Source organism: Cenococcum geophilum (genome assembly GCF_001692895.1).
Source record: "Cenococcum geophilum 1.58 unplaced genomic scaffold K441scaffold_57, whole genome shotgun sequence".
In the NCBI taxonomy this organism is placed as follows: domain Eukaryota; kingdom Fungi; phylum Ascomycota; class Dothideomycetes; order Gloniales; family Gloniaceae; genus Cenococcum; species Cenococcum geophilum.
In genome coordinates this window covers 532,621-551,589 of record NW_027137615.1, presented here as the reverse complement: position 1 = coordinate 551,589, position 18,969 = coordinate 532,621, and the positions used below count along the sequence as shown (strand labels likewise).

Below are 18,969 nucleotides of genomic sequence, written 5' to 3'. Positions count from 1 at the left end.
TGCGCCAACTGCGTTTAGACACAAATAGCTGGGCCCTCTCCCAGCTTGCGTGTGGGCCTCTACTCGGCCTACAAAACACCTACTAGAGCCCAGTGGTCTACTACTTCTCTCTGGACCTGCCACCGCGCGGGAACCCTGATGGCTTGTAAAAGCCGCCGCCACATCCCATCTTCATCAGAGCCATTTAAGACCTGGCACCATTATTTTCCCACCTAGATTTTGCCCTCCGCCATGTTCCGCGCCGCGAGGCCTCTGACGAGGTTCCTGACCTCCGCTGTGAAGCGGGGGTCTACTCGGAATCAATCTGCCGCCACTCAGCTGTCCGGAAAGCCGATAGTCGGCCAGAAACCCTTCTGGACAGCTGGAAGAGTGCTTCTCTTTACAGCCTTCACAGGATCATTTACCTATCTTTACGGAGTCAACAATGTGGGCAAGCGATTTCAACTGCCGTGGCTTAACTCCGCGGTGCTCAATTATGCAAACAAAAGGGATATGGAGAAGGTAATGCGCCGAAAAAATGGGTTCATGGATTTTTGAAGCTGAATTTTTTCCGCAGGCCATTAATGAGTTGCGATGCTTGCTCGGGGAAGATGCTATCAGCACGGATGACGATGACCTCCTAATGCACGGTTACTCTGAGTGGTCGTCTATCAACATCGATCAATTACCTGTTGCTGTTGCGTATCCGAAATCCACCGAGGAGGTATCTCAGATTGCGAAAATCTGCCACAAATACCGTGTCCCAATGAGTATGTCTTAGCAAATTTCAATGCTCAATACGACAGTTAATCGTTATTTTTAGTTCCTTATTCAGGTGGATCAAGCTTGGAAGCCAATTTTTCCGCTCCTTACGGAGGTATGAGCATTGATTTCACTTTCATGGATCAAATCATTTCTTTGCATGCGGACGAGTAAGCGAGCATTACCTGCATCTCGGTTCATGAACGCTACGGCTGACCTGCATATCCTAGTATGGATGTTGTTGTCCAGCCCTCGGTCCCTTGGATGAGTCTCAATGAACAGATCAAGGAGTCCGGGCTTTTCTTTCCCGTTGATCCTGGCCCATCCGTAAGTTTAATTCTTGCTGCCGCCCGGCAAGCCTAACTCAGGTATTCCAGTCCACGTGTTGATCTTTCTTAGGCTAGAATAGGTGGCATGGTGGGAACGAGCTGCAGGTATGTGATCATTTCGACCCATTTATTGAGTACGACGTGTTTTCTAACACCTAGAATTTGTGTAGTGGCACCAATGCCGTCCGATATGGAACTATGAAGGATTGGGTTATCAACCTCACGGTTGTTCTCGCGGATGGGACTATCATTAAGACGCGTCGACGCCCACGGTGCACCCCACTGAGCGATTTTCCCGCATTGCATCTACTGATATCTCCGTAGCAAATCTTCCGCAGGTTATAATCTAACAAACCTCTTCATTGGATCTGAGGGGACTCTGGGCTTAGTCACGGAGATCACACTCAAACTTGCAGTTATCCCTCAAGAAACCAGCGTTGCTGTAGTGACATTTCCCACAATTCGTGATGCGGCAGCGGCAGCCTCGAAAGTTATGCGGGCAGGTGTTCCCGTGGCTGCGATGGAGATCATGGACGAAGTTCAGATGAGTGTGATAAACCGATCTGGCTCTACTCCAAAGAAATGGAAGGAGGTCCCAACCATGTTTTTCAAGTCAGTTGACCAATTCGCAATTCGCAATCCACTTGGCAAAAGCTAATGCTGCATTACAGGTTTTCGGGCACCAAAGCGGGGGTAGGCAGCAAACCCCTCTTTTCCGGCCTTCGTATCCCCCGTTTTCTAAGCCCTACTAACTGCAGTGTTAGGTCCAAGAAAATATCAAGCTAGTAAAATCAATTGCTAAGACACACAAAAGTGGTGACTTCGAATTTGCTATCAATGCAGAAGAACAAAAAACTCTCTGGTCAGCAAGAAAAGAGTCTCTATGGAGCATGTTAGCGCTTCGCGACAAAGAAGGGATGGAGGTCTGGTCCACAGATGTTGCAGTGCCGCTTTCGAGACTTCCTGATATTATTGGTAAGATCACACCCCCTTCATTTTCCAGTTTAGAGCTGTTCTTATAAAAAATTTAGAGGTTTCTAAGAAAGAGTTGGACGATCTCGGAATCATGGCAAGTATACTAGGCCACATTGGAGACGGCAATTTCCATGAAAGTATCCTTTATGATAGCAAGGATCCTAGGGAGCGGGCTGCTGTGGAGAAGTGCATCAATGACATGGTCGACCGGGCTTTGGAGATGGAAGGTACCTGCACTGGAGAACATGGAATTGGGCTGGGAAAGAAAGAATCTCTCCTGAAAGAACTGGGATCGGAGACAATTGGGGTCATGAAAAGTATCAAAGGAGCTCTAGATCCTTACTGGCTAATGAACCCTGGGAAAATCATGGATATGCCCAAGTAGGAATAAGGGAACGCAGCTGGCTACGCATTTTCTTTTGTTTGGGGTTCGTACGGATTGACAAAATCCGCTTTGCATTGGGCGGCCTTCGTCAATTACTCACTGCATCATGTTAGCGCGGACTGGTACAGCGGACTGGTACAGCGGACTGGTACATAGACCGAGCATATATATTCATTCGATTTGAGCTGGCAACAGCTTCCTTGTTTCTTAACTAACCAGACTTGGTAACTGGTCATACGACTAGGAGTTTTAACGTTACTGTAACTTTGTACCTGGGCAATCATTGTGCTAGATCGATGGCGGGTTAGAAAACCATCCCTTGACCATGACAGTCACCCCACATTGCGATTCGTAAAAAGGTCCAAGGACTTGAGTCAGACAGCCTTCATGACTTCAACAACCATGGATGCCGAACATTTCACTTCGAGCAATCGCAATTTCCCCAAAAAGAAGCGCGGTAAGTGTATTCATGCAGCAATTGAGAATGGTTCTGACAGTGATCCAGGCGTTCTCGGCGCAACAGGGTCGGTGGGGCAGCGCTTCATCCTTTTGCTCGCCCTCCATCTGCACTTTGAGCTTCATGCTGCCGGAGCCTCTGAACGATCGACAGGCAAGAAATACAAGAACGCTGTGAAATGGAAGCAGGCGCTTCCATTTACGGAGAGAATCGGTAACTTGATCGTGAAGCAATGTACGCTAGATGAGTTCAAGGATTGCGATCTTATCTTCTCACATGTTGTATCTAATAGTCAGTAGCGTCCCTGAAATCTTCATCCTAGAAATGGCGTTCTTGAAGGCCGACCTCGCTGTCTTCTCTAACGCGAAGAACTATCGTCGCGATCCTCTCGTCCCTTTAGTCGTACCTACTGTGGACCTCCGACACTTGGACGTTCTCACACATCAGCGTAAACACTATGGATTAGAGAAGGGCTTCCTTGTTTGCAACTCTAACTGCGCTGTCATTGGCATAGTCATCGCTCTCGCTGCACTACAAGCAAAGTTTGGACCTTGTCAGGTGAGCGTTGTGACAAGGCAGTGTCTGGTGCAGGATATCCTGGCGTCAGCAGCATGGAAATTGTCGATTGTGGTGCCGTTCATCTCTGGTGAGGAAGACAAGCTAGACGGAGGCGTAGAAGATCCTGGGCTCCGTCAACGACGAAGTGACAGGCTTCGTGGATCAGCACTTGAAAGTCTCTGCTGCTTGTAACAGAGCTCCCGTTCTCGATGGACATACCGCATGCGTCTCATTACGCTTTGCGAAAAGGCCCCCACCAAGCGCAGAGGAGGTCAAGCGGGCTATGAGAGAGCATACATCCGAAGTTCAGACACCTGGCTGCCCTTCCGCACCGAGCCGAGCTATTGTGGTTATGGAAGAACCAGACAGGCCTCAGCCAAGACTGAACAGGGAGACAGACAAGGGATATGCGGTCAGTGTAGGGAGAATCAGGGAAGATGAGAGTGGAATTTTTGACATCAAGTTTGTCGCGCTCAGTCACAACAGTAAGGTCTAAAAACTTCCGACATTTTCGACTGATACTAACGCTCTTCTAGCTGTCATTGGAGCTACAGCTCATCTATTTTGAACAGCAGTGCTGAAGGGATTTGTATGAGGAATTGGCGACTATGATCGATGAAAAAAGGGTTTCACGCCCATACATTGATACCACCATATACAGAAACATGATATTATAAATGATTCGAATTCTCAAATTTTGCTCTTGCTATAGCTTTGTTCCGGGGCACCTTGGATAAAAATTCATATTGAATGTAGTTTAGCTCTGCCAAGAGGATTAATCAGCGTGTGTGGGTTTTTGGCGAGGTGCGAAAATGAACGAAAACTGTTTCCTCGCCAGACGACCGCATCACGACCAGCGACAACTCCTCTCTTTTACCACCGTAATTGAATAAGCCGCAATCATGGGCCGTGGACCGTAAGTACATCTTTCCTTTCGGCTGGAACACTTTTCTGCGATAACACGATTGGGTGGAAGGGCATTCGGATGATCATCTACATCCCGCACGAGACGCAAATTCGCGACTTCAAAATGACAAAATGACAACTACGATAATAGGACAATGGGTCTATGGATGCAAAATTGAACCCTAATCAATCACCTTAATAGCCCTTTCTGCCTACGCTTCGGTCTTTTTCCAGTTTGGGATGAAGTGGAAGCATTCCGCCCAGACGCACACAATTACTCGAAGCTGTCTTTACTGATTCTCCCCTTTTTACAGAAAGAAGCATCAGAAGCGCCTTAGTGCGCCATCTCACTGGCTCTTGGACAAGCTATCCGGTGCCTACGCTCCTCGTCCCTCTCCTGGTCCTCACAAACTCCGTGACTGCATGCCACTTATCGTCTTCCTCCGGAATCGGTCAGTCAATATACGTCTTACTAAATAAGGTTCACAACACTAACGATGTTCTTACTGCAGCCTAAAGTATGCCCTCAACGCTCGCGAGACTAAGTCAATCGTCATGCAGCGCCTCATCAAGGTCGACGGCAAGGTCCGAACCGACGCAACATACCCGGCTGGCTACATGGACGTGATCTCAATTGAGAAGACTGGCGAGAGCTTCCGGTTGATTTACGACACCAAGGGCCGTTTCACGGTACACCGTATCACAAGCGAGGAGGCGGAATACAAGCTTGGCAAGGTCAAGAAGGTGCAGCTGGGCAAGGGCGGAATCCCATTCTTGGTTACGCACGATGCACGAACGTGAGTTTAGCATCCATCAGCCGTTGGACCAAGCTTTGGTGATACGTTAGAGAAAGGATGGAATACTGAAAAGATATATAGGATCCGTTACCCCGACCCAGCCATCAAGGTCAACGACACGGTTAAGATTGACCTTGCGACTGGCAAGATCACCGACTTCATCAAGTTCGACACTGGTGTAATCGCTATGGTCACTGGTGGTCGTAACATGGGCCGTGTTGGTGTCGTCACTCACCGAGAACGTCACGACGGTGGTTTCAACATTGTCCACATCAAGGACGCCGTGGACAACGAGTTCGCTACCCGGGAAGGCAATGTCTTCATCGTCGGCCGCGAGAAGCCATGGATAAGTCTGCCCAAGGGCAAGGGTGTCAAGGTAAGTTTAGGAACGATACATTTAGGAAATTGAAACTGTTACTGATGCGGAATTTAAGCTTTCCATTGCGGAGGAGAGAGATCGCCGTCGGGCCTATGCTCTTGCTGGCCACTAAATGTAGGGCAGAACGGGCGATTGGAGAGGTCAAGGATGAGAATGGAGTCCAGGATTGCATTGCGCTGGTTACATGATCTTTATGTCGCTATCGTCGACGGATGGAAATGTTTGACGAGGCAAGGAGCAGTCTACAGAATAGCATGCTGAATCAAATTAAAAAGTGCCTCGGGCGCATTTGCAAGCATTCCTAGTCTATGCGCGGTGATGAGAGTAGCAAGGCTATTTTGGCGCCGGATGTATTTCGCCGGTGTATTTCGCCGGTGTATTTCGCCGACACGTCGCAGCTTCTTCCAGAACGATAAGGGTTTCCTCTAAGTTCTATCTTTAGTTTCATTCATTTTTAACTCCTCAGTCTGGGCAGATTTCTTATGCAACAGGGGGCCGGCCGCCAGGCCAACCAGCCGTGTCTGCATACCAGGATGTGCGACAAGTGACCTCCCGAACCTGGGCTGGGGGCGATCTGACGCGGTTTGATCTCGTAAAATTGCACTTGAGCAGAAATGGTGGCCGGACTATTCTAGTACCTCGTGGCTGTGCTGAACAGAGCCCCTTCGAGCTCATGGCGGTGCAGGTGACGTTGGATCCATACAGATCATATGGGGCCATATGGGCCAATATGATGATAGGGCTGGGTGCGTTCTGATGCCTGCTAGTGGGTCGTGCCTGAGCGCATACAGTCGAAACTCTTTAGTACGATAAGGGGTTTATGACAATACTCTATATTACGATCTATACGCCCTGATCAAGCCTCTTTTGATGTAATATAACGATTATCTGACATTTGACGATATCGTAAGGTTGCTCTACCAAAATCGGTATAGGCAGTTTTTAATTCGTCAGATTTGGCCTTACTTCACCGTAGGTTCAGCCATTAATATTTGTCACCAACGATTGAAATCTATCGAATAACCTCGGATCTTACTCTCTATATTTAATTTTACCTTTTCGATTATGGTTAGTAGATCTCGAAATACTAAGAGGCAGTGTCACGGATTTTCTGATTTTGAGCGCCAGAAGCTCCACGCCTACTACCAAAAACATCCTCACCTACTACAACGGCAGCTTGCTTCGTGGGGCTTCAAAATACCAAGCAGACGACGATTGAGTCGTTTTTTGGTAGAGCCGATCGCTCAAATTCGACTTCCGCACGCAGATTTATAATATCATTACATAATTGATTTTTGGTGCATTTTACATACAAAACCTGAATACAACGATACACCTGGTATAACGATACCCGAGGCGCCAAAAACGATATCGTTATAAAGAGCCGTTGGTCGTGGTCTTCCATGCATTGTGGCTTGACTCCGCTGCCCAATCCGAGCTGTCTCTTCGCTCTGCCCAGTTGCCGTCCTCTGCTCCCCGCAACTTTCGTGCAAGATCGCTCTGACGACGACAATATACTCAGTGTCGCCGCCGCAAAGATCGTCAATGCGAATGCAAAACAATTCCATAAGCCTCTTAATTCGTCGCTCGTTTCCCTGGATCACGTTGGCCGCAGATAAACGCCCGTCTGCGACTTGTCTCACCATTGTACCCTTCTCCGGTCCCGACTGCCGCGCAATCATCTTTAACCTCAACACCACAATCGAGCCGTGAAGACCGGTCTTTGGCGAGCCGGCTCTTCTGTATCGACTCACCGCATTCCTCGCCATCATGTTACGACCTGCAACGCCGCTATCTATTCTATTCTTCGTCGCCTTTGTGCTCCTGCTCCTTTCAACGCTCTCAACTCCGATCATCAAAGCGGTGCCGTTAGCCACCTTTGAAGGCGTCAATTTCGGTGTCTTTGGATACTGTGATGGAGATAAATGCAGTGGATTGAGGCTAGGCTACGGCACAGGTACGTGTGGGCTCTTCGCTGACAAGATAGATTGTCTTGTCGTTGTCGCAAACATCTGCATAATCTTCCAATTTGCCGCCAGATAGCTAACTACTAACATCACAGATGGCCTATTTTCCACCACCTCCAATTCGGACTTTTCTCTGCCTTCTGCTACACGACATTCGCTATCTTCAATTCTCATTGTTCATCCGGTCGCCGCATTAATGACCTTAATATGTTTCGCTTTGGCTGTAGCCGCTCACTTCCACTCTCCCGCCCATTCACCCCGATATCTCCTGGCCCTTCTAATTCTCACATTTCCGACTCTCCTGGTGTCTCTGCTGGCCTTCTTGGTTGATATTTTACTGTTTGTCCCGCATATGGCATGGGGAGGGTGGATTGTCCTGGCAGCCACCATCATTATCGTTGCGAGCGGAGTAGTAACGTGTGCAATGAGACGGACCTTGGTGAGCCGGAAAGCTCGAAAGAAGAGGATTGCGGAAAATCCCGACATGAATGGACAAAACTTCTACAACAATCGCACTGGCCCCGACGGCGAAGCCCTGCCCAGGGCCGAATCTCCACCGCCATTATCGACTGGCGACACGCTCACTTCCCAACCAGATAAACTGCCTGAATTTGCAACGTTCGAGATGCAGAAGCAGCAAACTGCCGACGATATGACGCCATTGAATCCTAGGAACCCATCAGTGAAGAGCACTAGTACCGGTGGTAGACCAGGCAATGGAACTGGATACGGGGATGAAGGCCCAGAAGATCGATATCGCGATCCCTCACGAGCTCCTTCCGGCAGACGACAGCCCAGAGATCAATATGGTAATCCTATACCTCCAATACCGAACGAAGGATTAGGGCCACCTGGACCAGGAATACAGGACAGCGGGCCAATGCGACAAGGCCCTATGCCACCCAATGGCAGAGGAGGTGGCCCTCCATTTTATGGACGTGGAAGAGGAGGTTATCCACCCAGAGGAGGCTATCCACCCAGAGGAGGCTACCAGCCAAGAGGAGGATATGGCCGTGGTGGCCCGCAAGGCACGCGCGACCCCCCACCTCCAGGATGGAACGGTAATGGGAGAGGAGGCATGGGACCTATGGGACCTGGAATGGCTGGCGCTGGAATGATGGGACGTGGACAGCAAGGGCCACCACCAGGATATGACAATCGCTACTACGGAGGACCGCCGCAGAGTAGAGAGCCATCACCAGGTCCATACGGTGCAAGGGGAATCTCCCCATCTGCGCCAATGCAGTCAAGGCCTGGCCCGACACCTAGCCCGACGCCTATTGGTCAGGCAATTGAAATGGATGCGAGAACGGGCGCTCCCACTGCTGGACCGAACTTTGGTTTGAGAGATAGTGATGGTGACGTTCAGGGGATGTTGGCACTACAGCAGCAGCGATTTGATGGAGCTCCACCGCGATCAGGGGGGCCTGAAGATCCTTTGAGTCCCAGTGTTTATTCATCCGAGTAAGTTAACTTGATGCCCATACTTTATACGCTAACTAATATCTGCAAGTGGATACGTCCCTCCCAGAGCCAACTGGAATCAGCAACAACAGCAGCCTGGCCTCCAGGAAAATCCCTCTGAACAGACCCTACCTAGCTCTGGCAGTCGTGGCCTCTCCCCAATCAACGACTCACCTGTCGAACTACCCGCTCAATTTCCTGCCACTTCTTCCACTAACCACCGCCGTAATAACTCCGGAGACTACTATGAAGACGTCGATCCCCGTTTTGCCGAGCCTCCTCCCTCTACAATACCCACTCCCGCCAACCTCCCTTCTGCTCTCGTCCCAGGCATAGCTTCAACCGCAGCCCCTCAACAACCGCAACCCCAAAACCGATCTTACCTGCCCCCCGTCTCCGCCAATCACCTTAGCCCCAGCGACCCCATCTCTGAACGCGACTCGTCCTACGAATCCTTCGCCGAACGTTCCCGCTCGCCCGCCACCTCTGACACCTCACACTTCACGTCCATCTCACAGCGTGGCGTGAACCCGAACTGGCGTCCTCCGCCTCCCGGCGCTGGTGGCCCGCCCGCTCCAGGCCAGTACCCGCCATACCAAGGCGGCTACCGCGGCTATGGTCCACGCAGGCCGCCCAGGCAAGAAGACGTAATCCTCGAGGCCAACGCGCAGAACCCGGACTTCGCGATCCCCAGCGCTACACGCGGCCGTGGCAGAGGAGGCGGGCCCGGCCGTGGGGGAATGCAGCAGCCTGGTATGATCTCGTCTATGGGCGGAGCCGGAGGACGGTATCCGGGTGCAGACGCGATATAATCGGTAAAAGTGCGGGACGCGAGAGATCTATCTGCCTTCCTCCTCTTACCTTTTTCTGGGACGGCATCTGAGCCATCTTAACGAATTTTTTGGTTTTTTCTCTCCACCCTGCCGAACAGCTCTGTTCCATTTCTCCAAAATAATCGCGCCACGGGTACCGACTTAGCTTTTGCTTGCTTATTCGGCTCATCCATCCACCTAGGTGATGAAATGACGTCCTTTTTCTTTTCTCGAGTAAACCTCGGCAAAACGGGGGTTACGGCTGCTATGGACTTGGCTCTTTTTTTTGCCGCCTCTAATATCCCATCGTGGCGTGACGCGTTGGGATCTAACGTTGCCATTTCACTTCACTTCGCTCCACTTCCTCATCTCCCACGTCTCTCAGATTCCTTTCCACTTTCCTGTGTCTAACCGGATTAATGGGAGCCTGCCATCTCCTCTGTATAAAAGTCCCCGCCCTTCTTTTTTCGTCTTTTGGCGAAAAAATCGGGCTTGTCTTCTCCTATGTCTTTCTCTGCCCTACCGCGCCCTTCAAACCCCTCTTCCTGTTCAAGGAAGAAGGACGAAGAGGTGGCGGATGCGGCTTCCTGGACCCCAGGGTCTTGTACTTAATCCCCCCCTTTCTCTTTCCGCTGTCTCACTAGGGGGCACGCCGGCCAGGACGTTGGATATCCCGCAGCTTTATCGTGACGAGCTGCTGTTTCTCTTTTTTTTTTTTCCTTTTCTGTTAGTGTTTCATGGAGGTGCTATCTAAGACTTTGGGATTTTGGGATCAGGTTTCTTCATATACAAGTAGAGCAGGGATTAGGGAATACACGCGGCCAGCGCTGCTAGCCGCACAAATGCCAGATTTTTGATTCTGAGAACTGAGAGTCGTTGCTGTGGACGTGCGCGTGCACGTGAGGTTGGGATGTGGGATACCGGATAGAAAGAAGTGTGATTACGCAGTGAGCGCAGAGTGGCCTATCTTGCTAAACTCCAGCCTAGACAAAAATCTAGCGACGCCGCGACACGGAATGAACGACCGCTACGCCGCCTGGAACATGTGAGATGACCCCGCCCGCCTTCGCCGTACCGGTCAGCGCGCCTCCGAGAAACAAGTCCGATAAAGAAATGAAAATAATGGAACGCCGTCACTTCCGCCCGCCTCGTGTCTCTAAGCTCCCCTGTATCAAACTTTCTAGCTCTACTCACCGCTTCCTTCCTTCTCTCCTTTTCCTCCACCAAAAACGCTATTCTTCCCCTCTTCCCCTCCACCCTCCACTCTGACCGCACAAAACACAACCTACCGCGCCCCCTATAGATATCGCGAGCGCAGCTGACTCAGCGTGCTCATGCGGCCATGCTGGATATTGCTCAGCAACGCCTCCTCGAGCGCCGACTGCGTGATGCTAGCATCTACAAAACACGTTAGCCAGACCCGCTACTCGAACGCAACAGCGAAGAGATAACAAAGGCTCCAAGACGAGCAATGGAGAAGGCTCAAATAGACGTGAAACATGAAGTAATAACAGCGGGGTTGATCCAGGAAGCACCGCAGCAAAACAGACAGCATTACAAGAAAACCAGAAACCTCAAACGACATACCATCCAAATCGCTAAAACTACTCCCCATACTCGGCGTCCCATCGCTCCCCTCCCTCTTCCCCCCCGCGGCACTCCTTCCCGGACTCAGCCGCGCCAGCTCCGCCCGATGTCGCGGGCTGAGTGCGCTGGGGCTGAAGCCGTGGCCCCCGCGCGACGGCGCATCGCTGGCCGAGCTGGTCGCCGACGACGCGATGGCGGGCTCCTTGCCCTTGCCTTTGCCCTTGTCCTTGCCTTGGCCCTGCGCGAACGTCGCTGACACGGGCGCCTTGTTCGTGTCGTGCGCGAGGTACTTCTGCGCGTGCTCCGGCGGCTGCAGGATCTTGTCGCGCAACGTGGCGCTGGGGTCTTCGGAGGCGGCGTCGCCCGCGGCGGTGCCCTGGCGCGATGTGTATGCGAAGGGTAGGAAGGTGTTGGAGTCGTCTTCGTCGTCGCCTTCCTGGTCTTCGTCGTCTAGGGTGGCGAGGCCGCGTGGTTTCTGTGCGCGGAAGCGTGGCGGTCGCTTGAAGAGCTGGCTGCGGTGGAGCGGGTTGTTTGTGTCTTCCTCCGAGGAAGAGTCTGATGCACTTGAGGAGGAGAGTGCGCTGGTTGCAGGCGACGCTGGGTCGGAAGGTTGGTTGGCGGGTTCGGTGGGTGGGGAGAGTGCTGGAGGCGGGGTAGGTTTTTGAGGGGGCGGGAAGGAGGAGCGGAAGGAGCGATGGAGGTGGGCTCGAGGAGATGCAGCTGGGAGGTGTGCTCGCGACTGAGTTACTGTGTTCGTTGAAGGTGTGCGAGAAAGCGGCGGTGCTATTAGAGTCATTAATGGTCAATGTGAGAGGAGCTTATAAGGAAGTCAAATACCAGCCGTTCGTGGTGTACCTGGGGTGCTAGTATCGCCTCTGGGTATAGGGCTATCCCTAGACCGTATTGATAATGCAGACGGCGTTTTCGACGCTGGATCTTATAAGCAAACATTCTGCCATTCCAGGGTATACCAACCTCCAACTCCTCCACTTCCGAGCCTCTTCATCGGTACTCCACCAACAGCTGCATGTGCACTACCAGAGCCTGAATTTGTTGCATTCGAACTGCCAACCTTTTTCATCTGTGCGCGAACGTGGAATAGATGTCGTTCGTAGAGCCATGCCGCCTGCTGGAGCATGAAAGTCGGGGAGACTTGGAACTTGGTGGCACTATTACCCTATTTTAGTATTCACGTACGATATCTAAAGTTTGTTTGAGCCTACAGGTCCTCCCCTGATCGTAATTAGCTTTGTCCGTAAAGGTAGAGGTAAAGGCAGGGCTAGCTTACAATCGAGCTCACTTGTCTTCGGCGACCTAGATATGATCTTCCACAAAGCACGGTCTTTTGTCGCATTCCAATCAACCTAACTAATTAGCATTTTGATATCTCTTTGCGACATTCCCAGGTGATGTACCTGTGGAGGATCAACGAAGTCACCACGCGCGAACGGAAGCCTGATTAAGGCCGTATAGTGGATCTCAGGCTTTGAGAGAACTGAAGGCCGCTTCGGGATTTTGAAATCTTGCTTTGGAACAGTATTTCCAGACAGATTTCGAGTATGTGCGCCTTTAAGGCTTGTTATGTTCTGGGATGGCGGCTTGGACATTGTGAGGTGCGGAAGACGTAGAGCTTCGTTAGGTGGGGCGGAGGGAAGATCAGAGGAAGAGGGTATGATAGTTGTCAGGTCACGGAGGTAGATGAGCTAATGATCACATCTTTACGAAATTAGATGCTGTGTGATGGGATGTTGAGAGTTGTTTGTATTGAAGTTGAAGCTCCGACTATCTCCGTCGTCTTGGCGCGCTACTGGCATCATGGAGAGAACTCCGTCTGCAAACGCTCATGTTCGACTTATCATCTTTCATGTTACATAGTTGGTTAAGAGGATACGAGGAATGTGTTACCACGGGGAAGTAATTACAAGTGTTTGAATTTCGCAATGAACACCTCAAGCTTGAACAAGTGTTGCGGAGACAGTCTGCAGTGTAACCAGCTTAAAGAACTGAAAGGTTGACGTAGCTCCAGCAGACAGGCATAGAGACACGCGCTAGCCAAACAAATAGGCGATGTAGCCTGCAATCCATTACCTAACCCTTTGCCGTTGTGTTGCTCGTCCACTTGTCCTGCAAATCACGATAGAGAGCACGCTGTGGTGCATTAACAAGCATTCTGATCAAGGCCATTTTGGAGCCATAGACGGCGGTTCTCCTGGATTCTGTTTATTCCACGCAAATTCGGATGCTGCCCTGCATCGAGACCTCTTAGTTTCAAGAAAGTGCGTCCAGCAGGTACAGCTCAATGTAAATAGCTTTGGGGAGTGCTCCATCCTTGTTGGAAATGGTCTGCGAATTAATACATAAATTGAACATGGACCCCTACCGACTAGACCTGGTAGACTCCACGCTCCCTTCCATGCCAAGATCTTCAAATCCTTTGAACCCCTCTTCAACAACCCATTTCTGCTTCCCATTCCACAAAACCTCGCAGGCCTTGCCGACAACCAACAACCCAGGTGGCCTGCTCCCCTCTTCTTCCACTGCGGCACAGACGTACTCTAATGCCGTCCTAATAACTCTCTGGTCCGGACAACTAGCACGCTCGAGGACCGCGCATGGTGTCTCCTTCGGCCATCTCTTCTTGTCATTTACTAGACTTCCGATCAGGGAAGAAAGGCGATGTAGCGCCATTAAAAAGACAACAGTCCTCGATTCCACATATTCGGGCGGATCCGGCGCCGCTCCTTTTCGCCCAGTACCGGTGCAGATGAGAACCTGGTCTGCCACACTTCTGTGAGTAGGAGGAATCGCCGCAAAGAGAGGAGCACTCAATGCGCTCGTGATTCCAGGTAGAACAACTGGAATGTAACCGTGCCCACGGAAAAAGTCGTACTCCTCCGCTCCACGACCGTAGATGTATGGATCACCTTGCTTCAGTCTTACGACGTTCTTGCCGGCTTTAAGACCTTCCAAGCCCATTTCGAGGAGTTCTTCCTGTGCTTTATCCGCGTTTCCGGGAAACTTGCGCGCGATATAAATCGTCGCGCGTCGGGGAACTAGATCTAGAACAGGCGCTGGAACAAGTTTGTCGGCAAGGATGAGATCTGCTGCGAGAATGGCTTTGTGTGTAGCTCTTGTGAGCAGGTCTGGATTCCCAGGACCCGATCCAGCTAACACTATGCGGCCCCTTCGCCCCCTGCTATCCAAGGTCGCAGGATCGAGACCAGAAGCATTCGACGTTGTGTAGCTGCGAAGAACGGTTTCGACATCGTAATCTGTAATAGCCGCAAGCCGTCGCAATGGCCAGTACTCGCATATTTGAGCCAACCAACGCATACGCCTATTACGTGCTACTTCCATATCTTCTGCAGTAATAAGCTTGTTAAACGTAGATGTTTGTCCCGCATCATCTTCTTCTGCCTCCAGGTCCATGGAAAGCTCTGCCGCATGGTCCTCTTCCCATATCCGTCTCCGTATGGTCCCGAGTCTCTCGACTGCTTCGCCTATCTGTGATGGTAAGGATGATGCTATCTCTCTGCGTATTCGCGCCGACAACTTGCAGCCTTTACCTGAAGTCGTCACACCAATCTGAAGAGGACCGTCTGAATGTGTTGAAAGGAGCGTGAATGTACACAAATTCGGGGCGTCGGCAACGTTAATAGGTATGCGGAGCTTTCGGCATAAGGTAGAAATATAAGTGCCTTGAAGTACGTCAGGAGCCGTGCAGGTACATAAGTGGTTTAAATAGCGCACTTAAGGGATGCTTTCCTCCCAGAGTAACAAATACCGCATCGACGACATGATCCACCTCGTCCCGCCCAAGGCTTGTTAGATCCTCGTCCCTGAAATCGCGTTTCAACCATTCAACCTCTTCTTCATCTATTCGCTTTGTCAAGCCATAATGGAGGGTGGCATCTTCAGGAGCGACGAGTAAAGGCTTTGCGCCCACCTCAATTGATCGCGTGCATCGCGCACCGGCCAAGGGATTGGAACCAACAATGAGGTGTATGTGTGAAGTAGAATCAACCGCAGTAAGGAGTGCGGGTGCCATAATTGACGGACAGTTCAATTAACTTCAGAATATACTTTGTCTCGGGGAGACGAGGGGTATATAAGCTATCCCAAGTCTCTCTGTACAAAAGGAGGGTATAAGTTGGAGGAGATAAAGAAGCAGAAGAGAGCGGAGGTTTTTAGAAGCGTACAAGACATGGAGATCAGTCAGGAAGAAGAAATAAGAGTGGTCAAGCGGAGATGGTCAAGCGGAAATTTTGCGTCTTTTGTTATGCCTTATCGATAGCCCCAATAGCGCTAGACTATATCGGGCCGGCTTGGCCGCGGAGAAATGACCGGCCAAGGAAGAAGCACGACGATCCTTCTCCGTGGAGATAATAATGGAACTCTTATGTTGCTGCTCCATCAGTGTTTTGCATTCTGTGTTGCCTAATTCGAACCTTATCTGAAGGGATCGCGACGTACCAAGTCTCTGGCGAACCAATAGAAGAAAAGAGAAAGGCACGATATCTCTTCAGATAGACCTTTACTTTCGAGACTAGACTTCGGCCTTACTCGTCTTTACCCATTACAATACTTAGAGCTTTGCGACTCAATGCGACGTGGTGTTCCAGAGCACTGAGTTTGGACATTGTGGAGATCAAGCTTGGATCTTGACTCTCAACCGTGATCTTCTCCTTCACACGAACTTCTTGTCCTTTGTATGTAAACGTGCGGTCCGCTTCATCATGGGTAGGGGGCCGAGCACCTCCCAAGGCTACCGCAAGTGTGTTACGAATACTGAAGCCAGAGTGTGACTCCTCAGCCGAGTTGTGGATTTCTAGGGTACGTAGTTCGAGGCGGAGAGCAGCATCAAATATTGAGAGGTGAAACGATACGTTGTGCGGTAATGGTGGATCAAAAATCTGTCATGTTACGATTAGTGCTACAAATTACCGAACAGAAATGGCTGCTAGAGTTGCAACCAATGTATCGTTGCGCTAGAAGATCCTCGTGATATATACATACCTGCTCGTCTATGGCGTCTTCCCACCATGGACGTCGAACGTCTGAATACCCTTTGAGGGCATTTTTGGCTTCTTGGATATTATCAAACAGCAACTGAAATTGTCCGGCAATGAAGTTGGCATTCTTTGCATCACCTGTCCAGGTAGTCACATCTATCACATCCAAGCATGCATTGATGAGTGTCCGCACAAAGGTCAATTGTTCAATCGCCAGTGTGGGTGCTTGTGGGGCAGACGATATGGTGAGTTCGTAGTATGGTGAGCCTCTTGGAGGTGGGAGGCTTGTTAGCCGGAGTTTAATGTTCTGTAAGCCACTAGTTAGAGGGATGATCTTCACAGCATGTCTAAGCCACGTTGTTCGTACGCCTTTTACTATCCTTGTGCCTACACGCGTAACGAGGCCTTTGAGACTCTCGGATCGTAATGAGGATAGGACGAGAATGGAGGCATTTTCACTTCTTGGTGCCAGAAGAGCTGCACACTCTTCCAGGCACTCTTTGAGCGATTTAAGAGTTTCTTGGAGCTGCGTTAGAAGCCATTCCAGCTCCCGCGCCTATGTGAGAAAGGGTCAGATAAGGAGCCCTGGAGGGATAGACCGAATTACAGTGGTGGATAAGTCGTACTTGGGAAGCGCCTTCTTCTCTAGCTAACTCCTCGGATGAGATGGGGGGCCAAACTGCTGTAGACATTGTGAAGAAGAGGGAATGTCGACTAAAATGGCCGTGTGCGTATAGACCAGGCCGGCACGCGTGTGGTGGTGAAAGCTTCGGCGTGGCTTGATCCCTAAAGAAGCTCGGCAGTAACCGAGGATCGCCCGAATCCTTGCAGCTTTTCCTGCAGCGTCATCATACTCCTCTACGCATGACTTCACAGTCTTCTGCATATTAGCAAAGCACCTAAGGAAGCTCTCCAAGCGGGCTTCTACACAATCGCAAGACAGTTGCAACACCTACGATAAATCTCAATATTTCTACTGTTGAAATCGCTTGATATGTGCTGTGACGTTATGGCCCGAGGAGTAACGCGTGCAAATAACCTTTGTTCATACGTCACCTACCAGCCGAAACGGCCAGCATGCCATTCATAAATAAGCTAGAAATCCTGTCTCGCGACACAAACCAACGTTTCATCCTCCCCTCAAGGTATGCATTATCCTCCGCCCTATTTGGCGCTTGTATTTGCACTGTTTCAACATCGTTATCGACTTACCTGTCTATAGCAGCGATCTCCCACCGTCCTTGTTGTGCTATCACCTTGCCCTAGGAAGCCCTCCTTACTGTAATGGCTGTTCGTACGTCAATTACCTGCCAGCTAGTGCTTCTACCTAGCGCTTCTAGCCTTTTCCCTACCTCTAACTTTACTCCAGGACCTATACTAGGACTTTCGTCCCTCATAATTCTCGCTGGTGGCATTCTGCTCCAGTTCCTCGTAATTCTCTCTGGTGGTGTGAACAGCAATCCCGAGAATCAAACATACTTTCTGGAGGCTAGTAATATAGGAAACATACCAAATGCACGAAACCCATCAAGATGGACATTCTTTGCCATCTGCGGTGTGGATTCGAATGGTCGAAACGCAAATTGCGGTGCTCCAGTTCCTGCTCTACCCTTTGATCCACCCCGGAACTTCCACACAGAAACAAATATGCCGCAGCAGTTTATCGGGTATGTCTCCAATTCATATCAATTAATGCGGATCTAATGGTTTTCTAGGACGCATCACTATTACTATATGTCCCGATTTATGTTCGCATTTTACATCATCGCTCTCTTTTTCTCCGTAATTGCTCTTTTCACCGGCCTGCTCGCGCTTTGTAGCAGACTCGGTGGATACCTTTCCGGCCTCACGACCGGCGTTGCCCTTTTTTTCCAAACTCTTGCAGCAGCATTGATGACGTAAGTCCACTTCCAATGTACCACCAGTTACACACTAACGGTCACAGGGCATGGACTGTCGAAGGACGCAATGCATTCCGAAGCGGCGGTCACTCCGCGAAGCTGGGAGTCAAAGCCTACGCCTTCACATGGACTGCTATGACCTGCTTCCTGATTTCTAGCGTTCTCTTCTGCTGCGGTGGCGCTGTGGGCCGGGACCACACCAGGACGACCAACCAGTCGTTTTTTGGCCGCAGGAAGTCCACCCGCTCCACCCGCAGCCGAGGCAGCTTCCTCGACACTGAGTCTCAGCGCCGTGTTAAGGACGACTACGCGTAAACTAACTGCCAGATCCACGAAAAAGCGCTCCCTAGGCTGGCGGGAGGCCAAATGTGAAGCAAGAACGAAGCCCAGCTTACGACTACGACATGATGAGAAACGATATCCATCGATTAGTCAAGGAGTTGGGCACACCATAATATTCAGACTGGTTTTCATTCGTATAGTTTACTTTAGAGTTGGGAAACTGTCGTTCTCGTCCTTGTTTCTAAAAGAATTCCTGTTGATACTCTGCTATGTGTTATTACACATTTACATATGTAATGATCAGATGAGCAAATATTGCAACTTTTAGACTGGGCGCTCTCAACAGCTTGCTCTGAGGCGTTGGCATGGAGATGCGTGTATGTACGAATAGTAGAAGTTGTTCATGCTTGGTTCGCT

General features: G+C 50.5%; 8 protein-coding genes across 8 annotated transcripts; 5 read left to right on the top strand and 3 right to left on the bottom strand.

Moving 5' to 3' along the window:
• Positions 1–231: 231 nt before the first annotated feature.
• On the top strand, positions 232–2,430 carry K441DRAFT_584237 (D-lactate dehydrogenase mitochondrial precursor; the record flags this gene model as incomplete). The annotated part of the gene is made up of 10 exons (XM_067644538.1): positions 232–501; positions 557–749; positions 803–911; positions 972–1,068; positions 1,141–1,175; positions 1,241–1,342; positions 1,395–1,682; positions 1,742–1,763; positions 1,835–2,045; positions 2,102–2,430. 10 exons carry the CDS (start codon positions 232–234, stop codon positions 2,428–2,430), a joined length of 1,656 nt encoding a protein of 551 aa, XP_067498828.1.
• A 402-nt stretch (positions 2,431–2,832) lies between these two features.
• K441DRAFT_681158 (aspartate-semialdehyde dehydrogenase) lies at positions 2,833–4,013 on the top strand (the record flags this gene model as incomplete). Its single annotated transcript, XM_067651439.1, has 5 exons — positions 2,833–2,887; positions 2,936–3,178; positions 3,210–3,445; positions 3,564–3,930; positions 3,982–4,013. The coding sequence occupies 5 exons, from the start codon at positions 2,833–2,835 to the stop codon at positions 4,011–4,013; spliced, it is 933 nt and encodes a 310-aa protein (XP_067498827.1).
• A 271-nt stretch (positions 4,014–4,284) lies between these two features.
• Positions 4,285–5,811, top strand: K441DRAFT_667743 (40S ribosomal protein S4-A). The gene is made up of 4 exons (XM_067649893.1): positions 4,285–4,803; positions 4,864–5,148; positions 5,230–5,524; positions 5,583–5,811. Exons 1-4 carry the CDS (start codon positions 4,775–4,777, stop codon positions 5,637–5,639), a joined length of 666 nt encoding a protein of 221 aa, XP_067498826.1. The 5' UTR covers positions 4,285–4,774; the 3' UTR covers positions 5,640–5,811.
• Positions 5,812–7,297: 1,486 nt separating this feature from the next.
• On the top strand, positions 7,298–9,770 carry K441DRAFT_584444 (pali-domain-containing protein; the record flags this gene model as incomplete). The annotated part of the gene is made up of 3 exons (XM_067644548.1): positions 7,298–7,484; positions 7,590–8,958; positions 9,008–9,770. 3 exons carry the CDS (start codon positions 7,298–7,300, stop codon positions 9,768–9,770), a joined length of 2,319 nt encoding a protein of 772 aa, XP_067498825.1.
• An 859-nt stretch (positions 9,771–10,629) lies between these two features.
• On the bottom strand, positions 10,630–12,721 carry K441DRAFT_699882 (uncharacterized protein). The gene is made up of 6 exons (XM_067653203.1): positions 12,646–12,721; positions 12,581–12,590; positions 12,333–12,526; positions 12,195–12,287; positions 11,358–12,140; positions 10,630–11,168 (listed from the first exon to the last, which is right to left on the bottom strand). Exons 3-6 carry the CDS (start codon positions 12,493–12,495, stop codon positions 11,068–11,070), a joined length of 1,140 nt encoding a protein of 379 aa, XP_067498824.1. The 5' UTR covers positions 12,496–12,526; positions 12,581–12,590; positions 12,646–12,721; the 3' UTR covers positions 10,630–11,067.
• K441DRAFT_690064 (uroporphyrin-III C-methyltransferase) lies at positions 12,540–15,405 on the bottom strand (the record flags this gene model as incomplete). The annotated part of the gene is made up of 4 exons (XM_067652354.1): positions 12,540–12,559; positions 13,446–13,481; positions 13,742–15,055; positions 15,108–15,405. 4 exons carry the CDS (start codon positions 15,403–15,405, stop codon positions 12,540–12,542), a joined length of 1,668 nt encoding a protein of 555 aa, XP_067498823.1.
• Positions 15,406–15,916: 511 nt separating this feature from the next.
• On the bottom strand, positions 15,917–17,061 carry K441DRAFT_584291 (uncharacterized protein; the record flags this gene model as incomplete). The annotated part of the gene is made up of 3 exons (XM_067644541.1): positions 15,917–16,270; positions 16,374–16,925; positions 16,996–17,061. 3 exons carry the CDS (start codon positions 17,059–17,061, stop codon positions 15,917–15,919), a joined length of 972 nt encoding a protein of 323 aa, XP_067498822.1.
• Positions 17,062–17,653: 592 nt separating this feature from the next.
• On the top strand, positions 17,654–18,585 carry K441DRAFT_681152 (SUR7-domain-containing protein; the record flags this gene model as incomplete). Its single annotated transcript, XM_067651438.1, has 4 exons — positions 17,654–17,663; positions 17,739–18,036; positions 18,085–18,267; positions 18,315–18,585. 4 exons carry the CDS (start codon positions 17,654–17,656, stop codon positions 18,583–18,585), a joined length of 762 nt encoding a protein of 253 aa, XP_067498821.1.
• Positions 18,586–18,969: the final 384 nt, after the last annotated feature.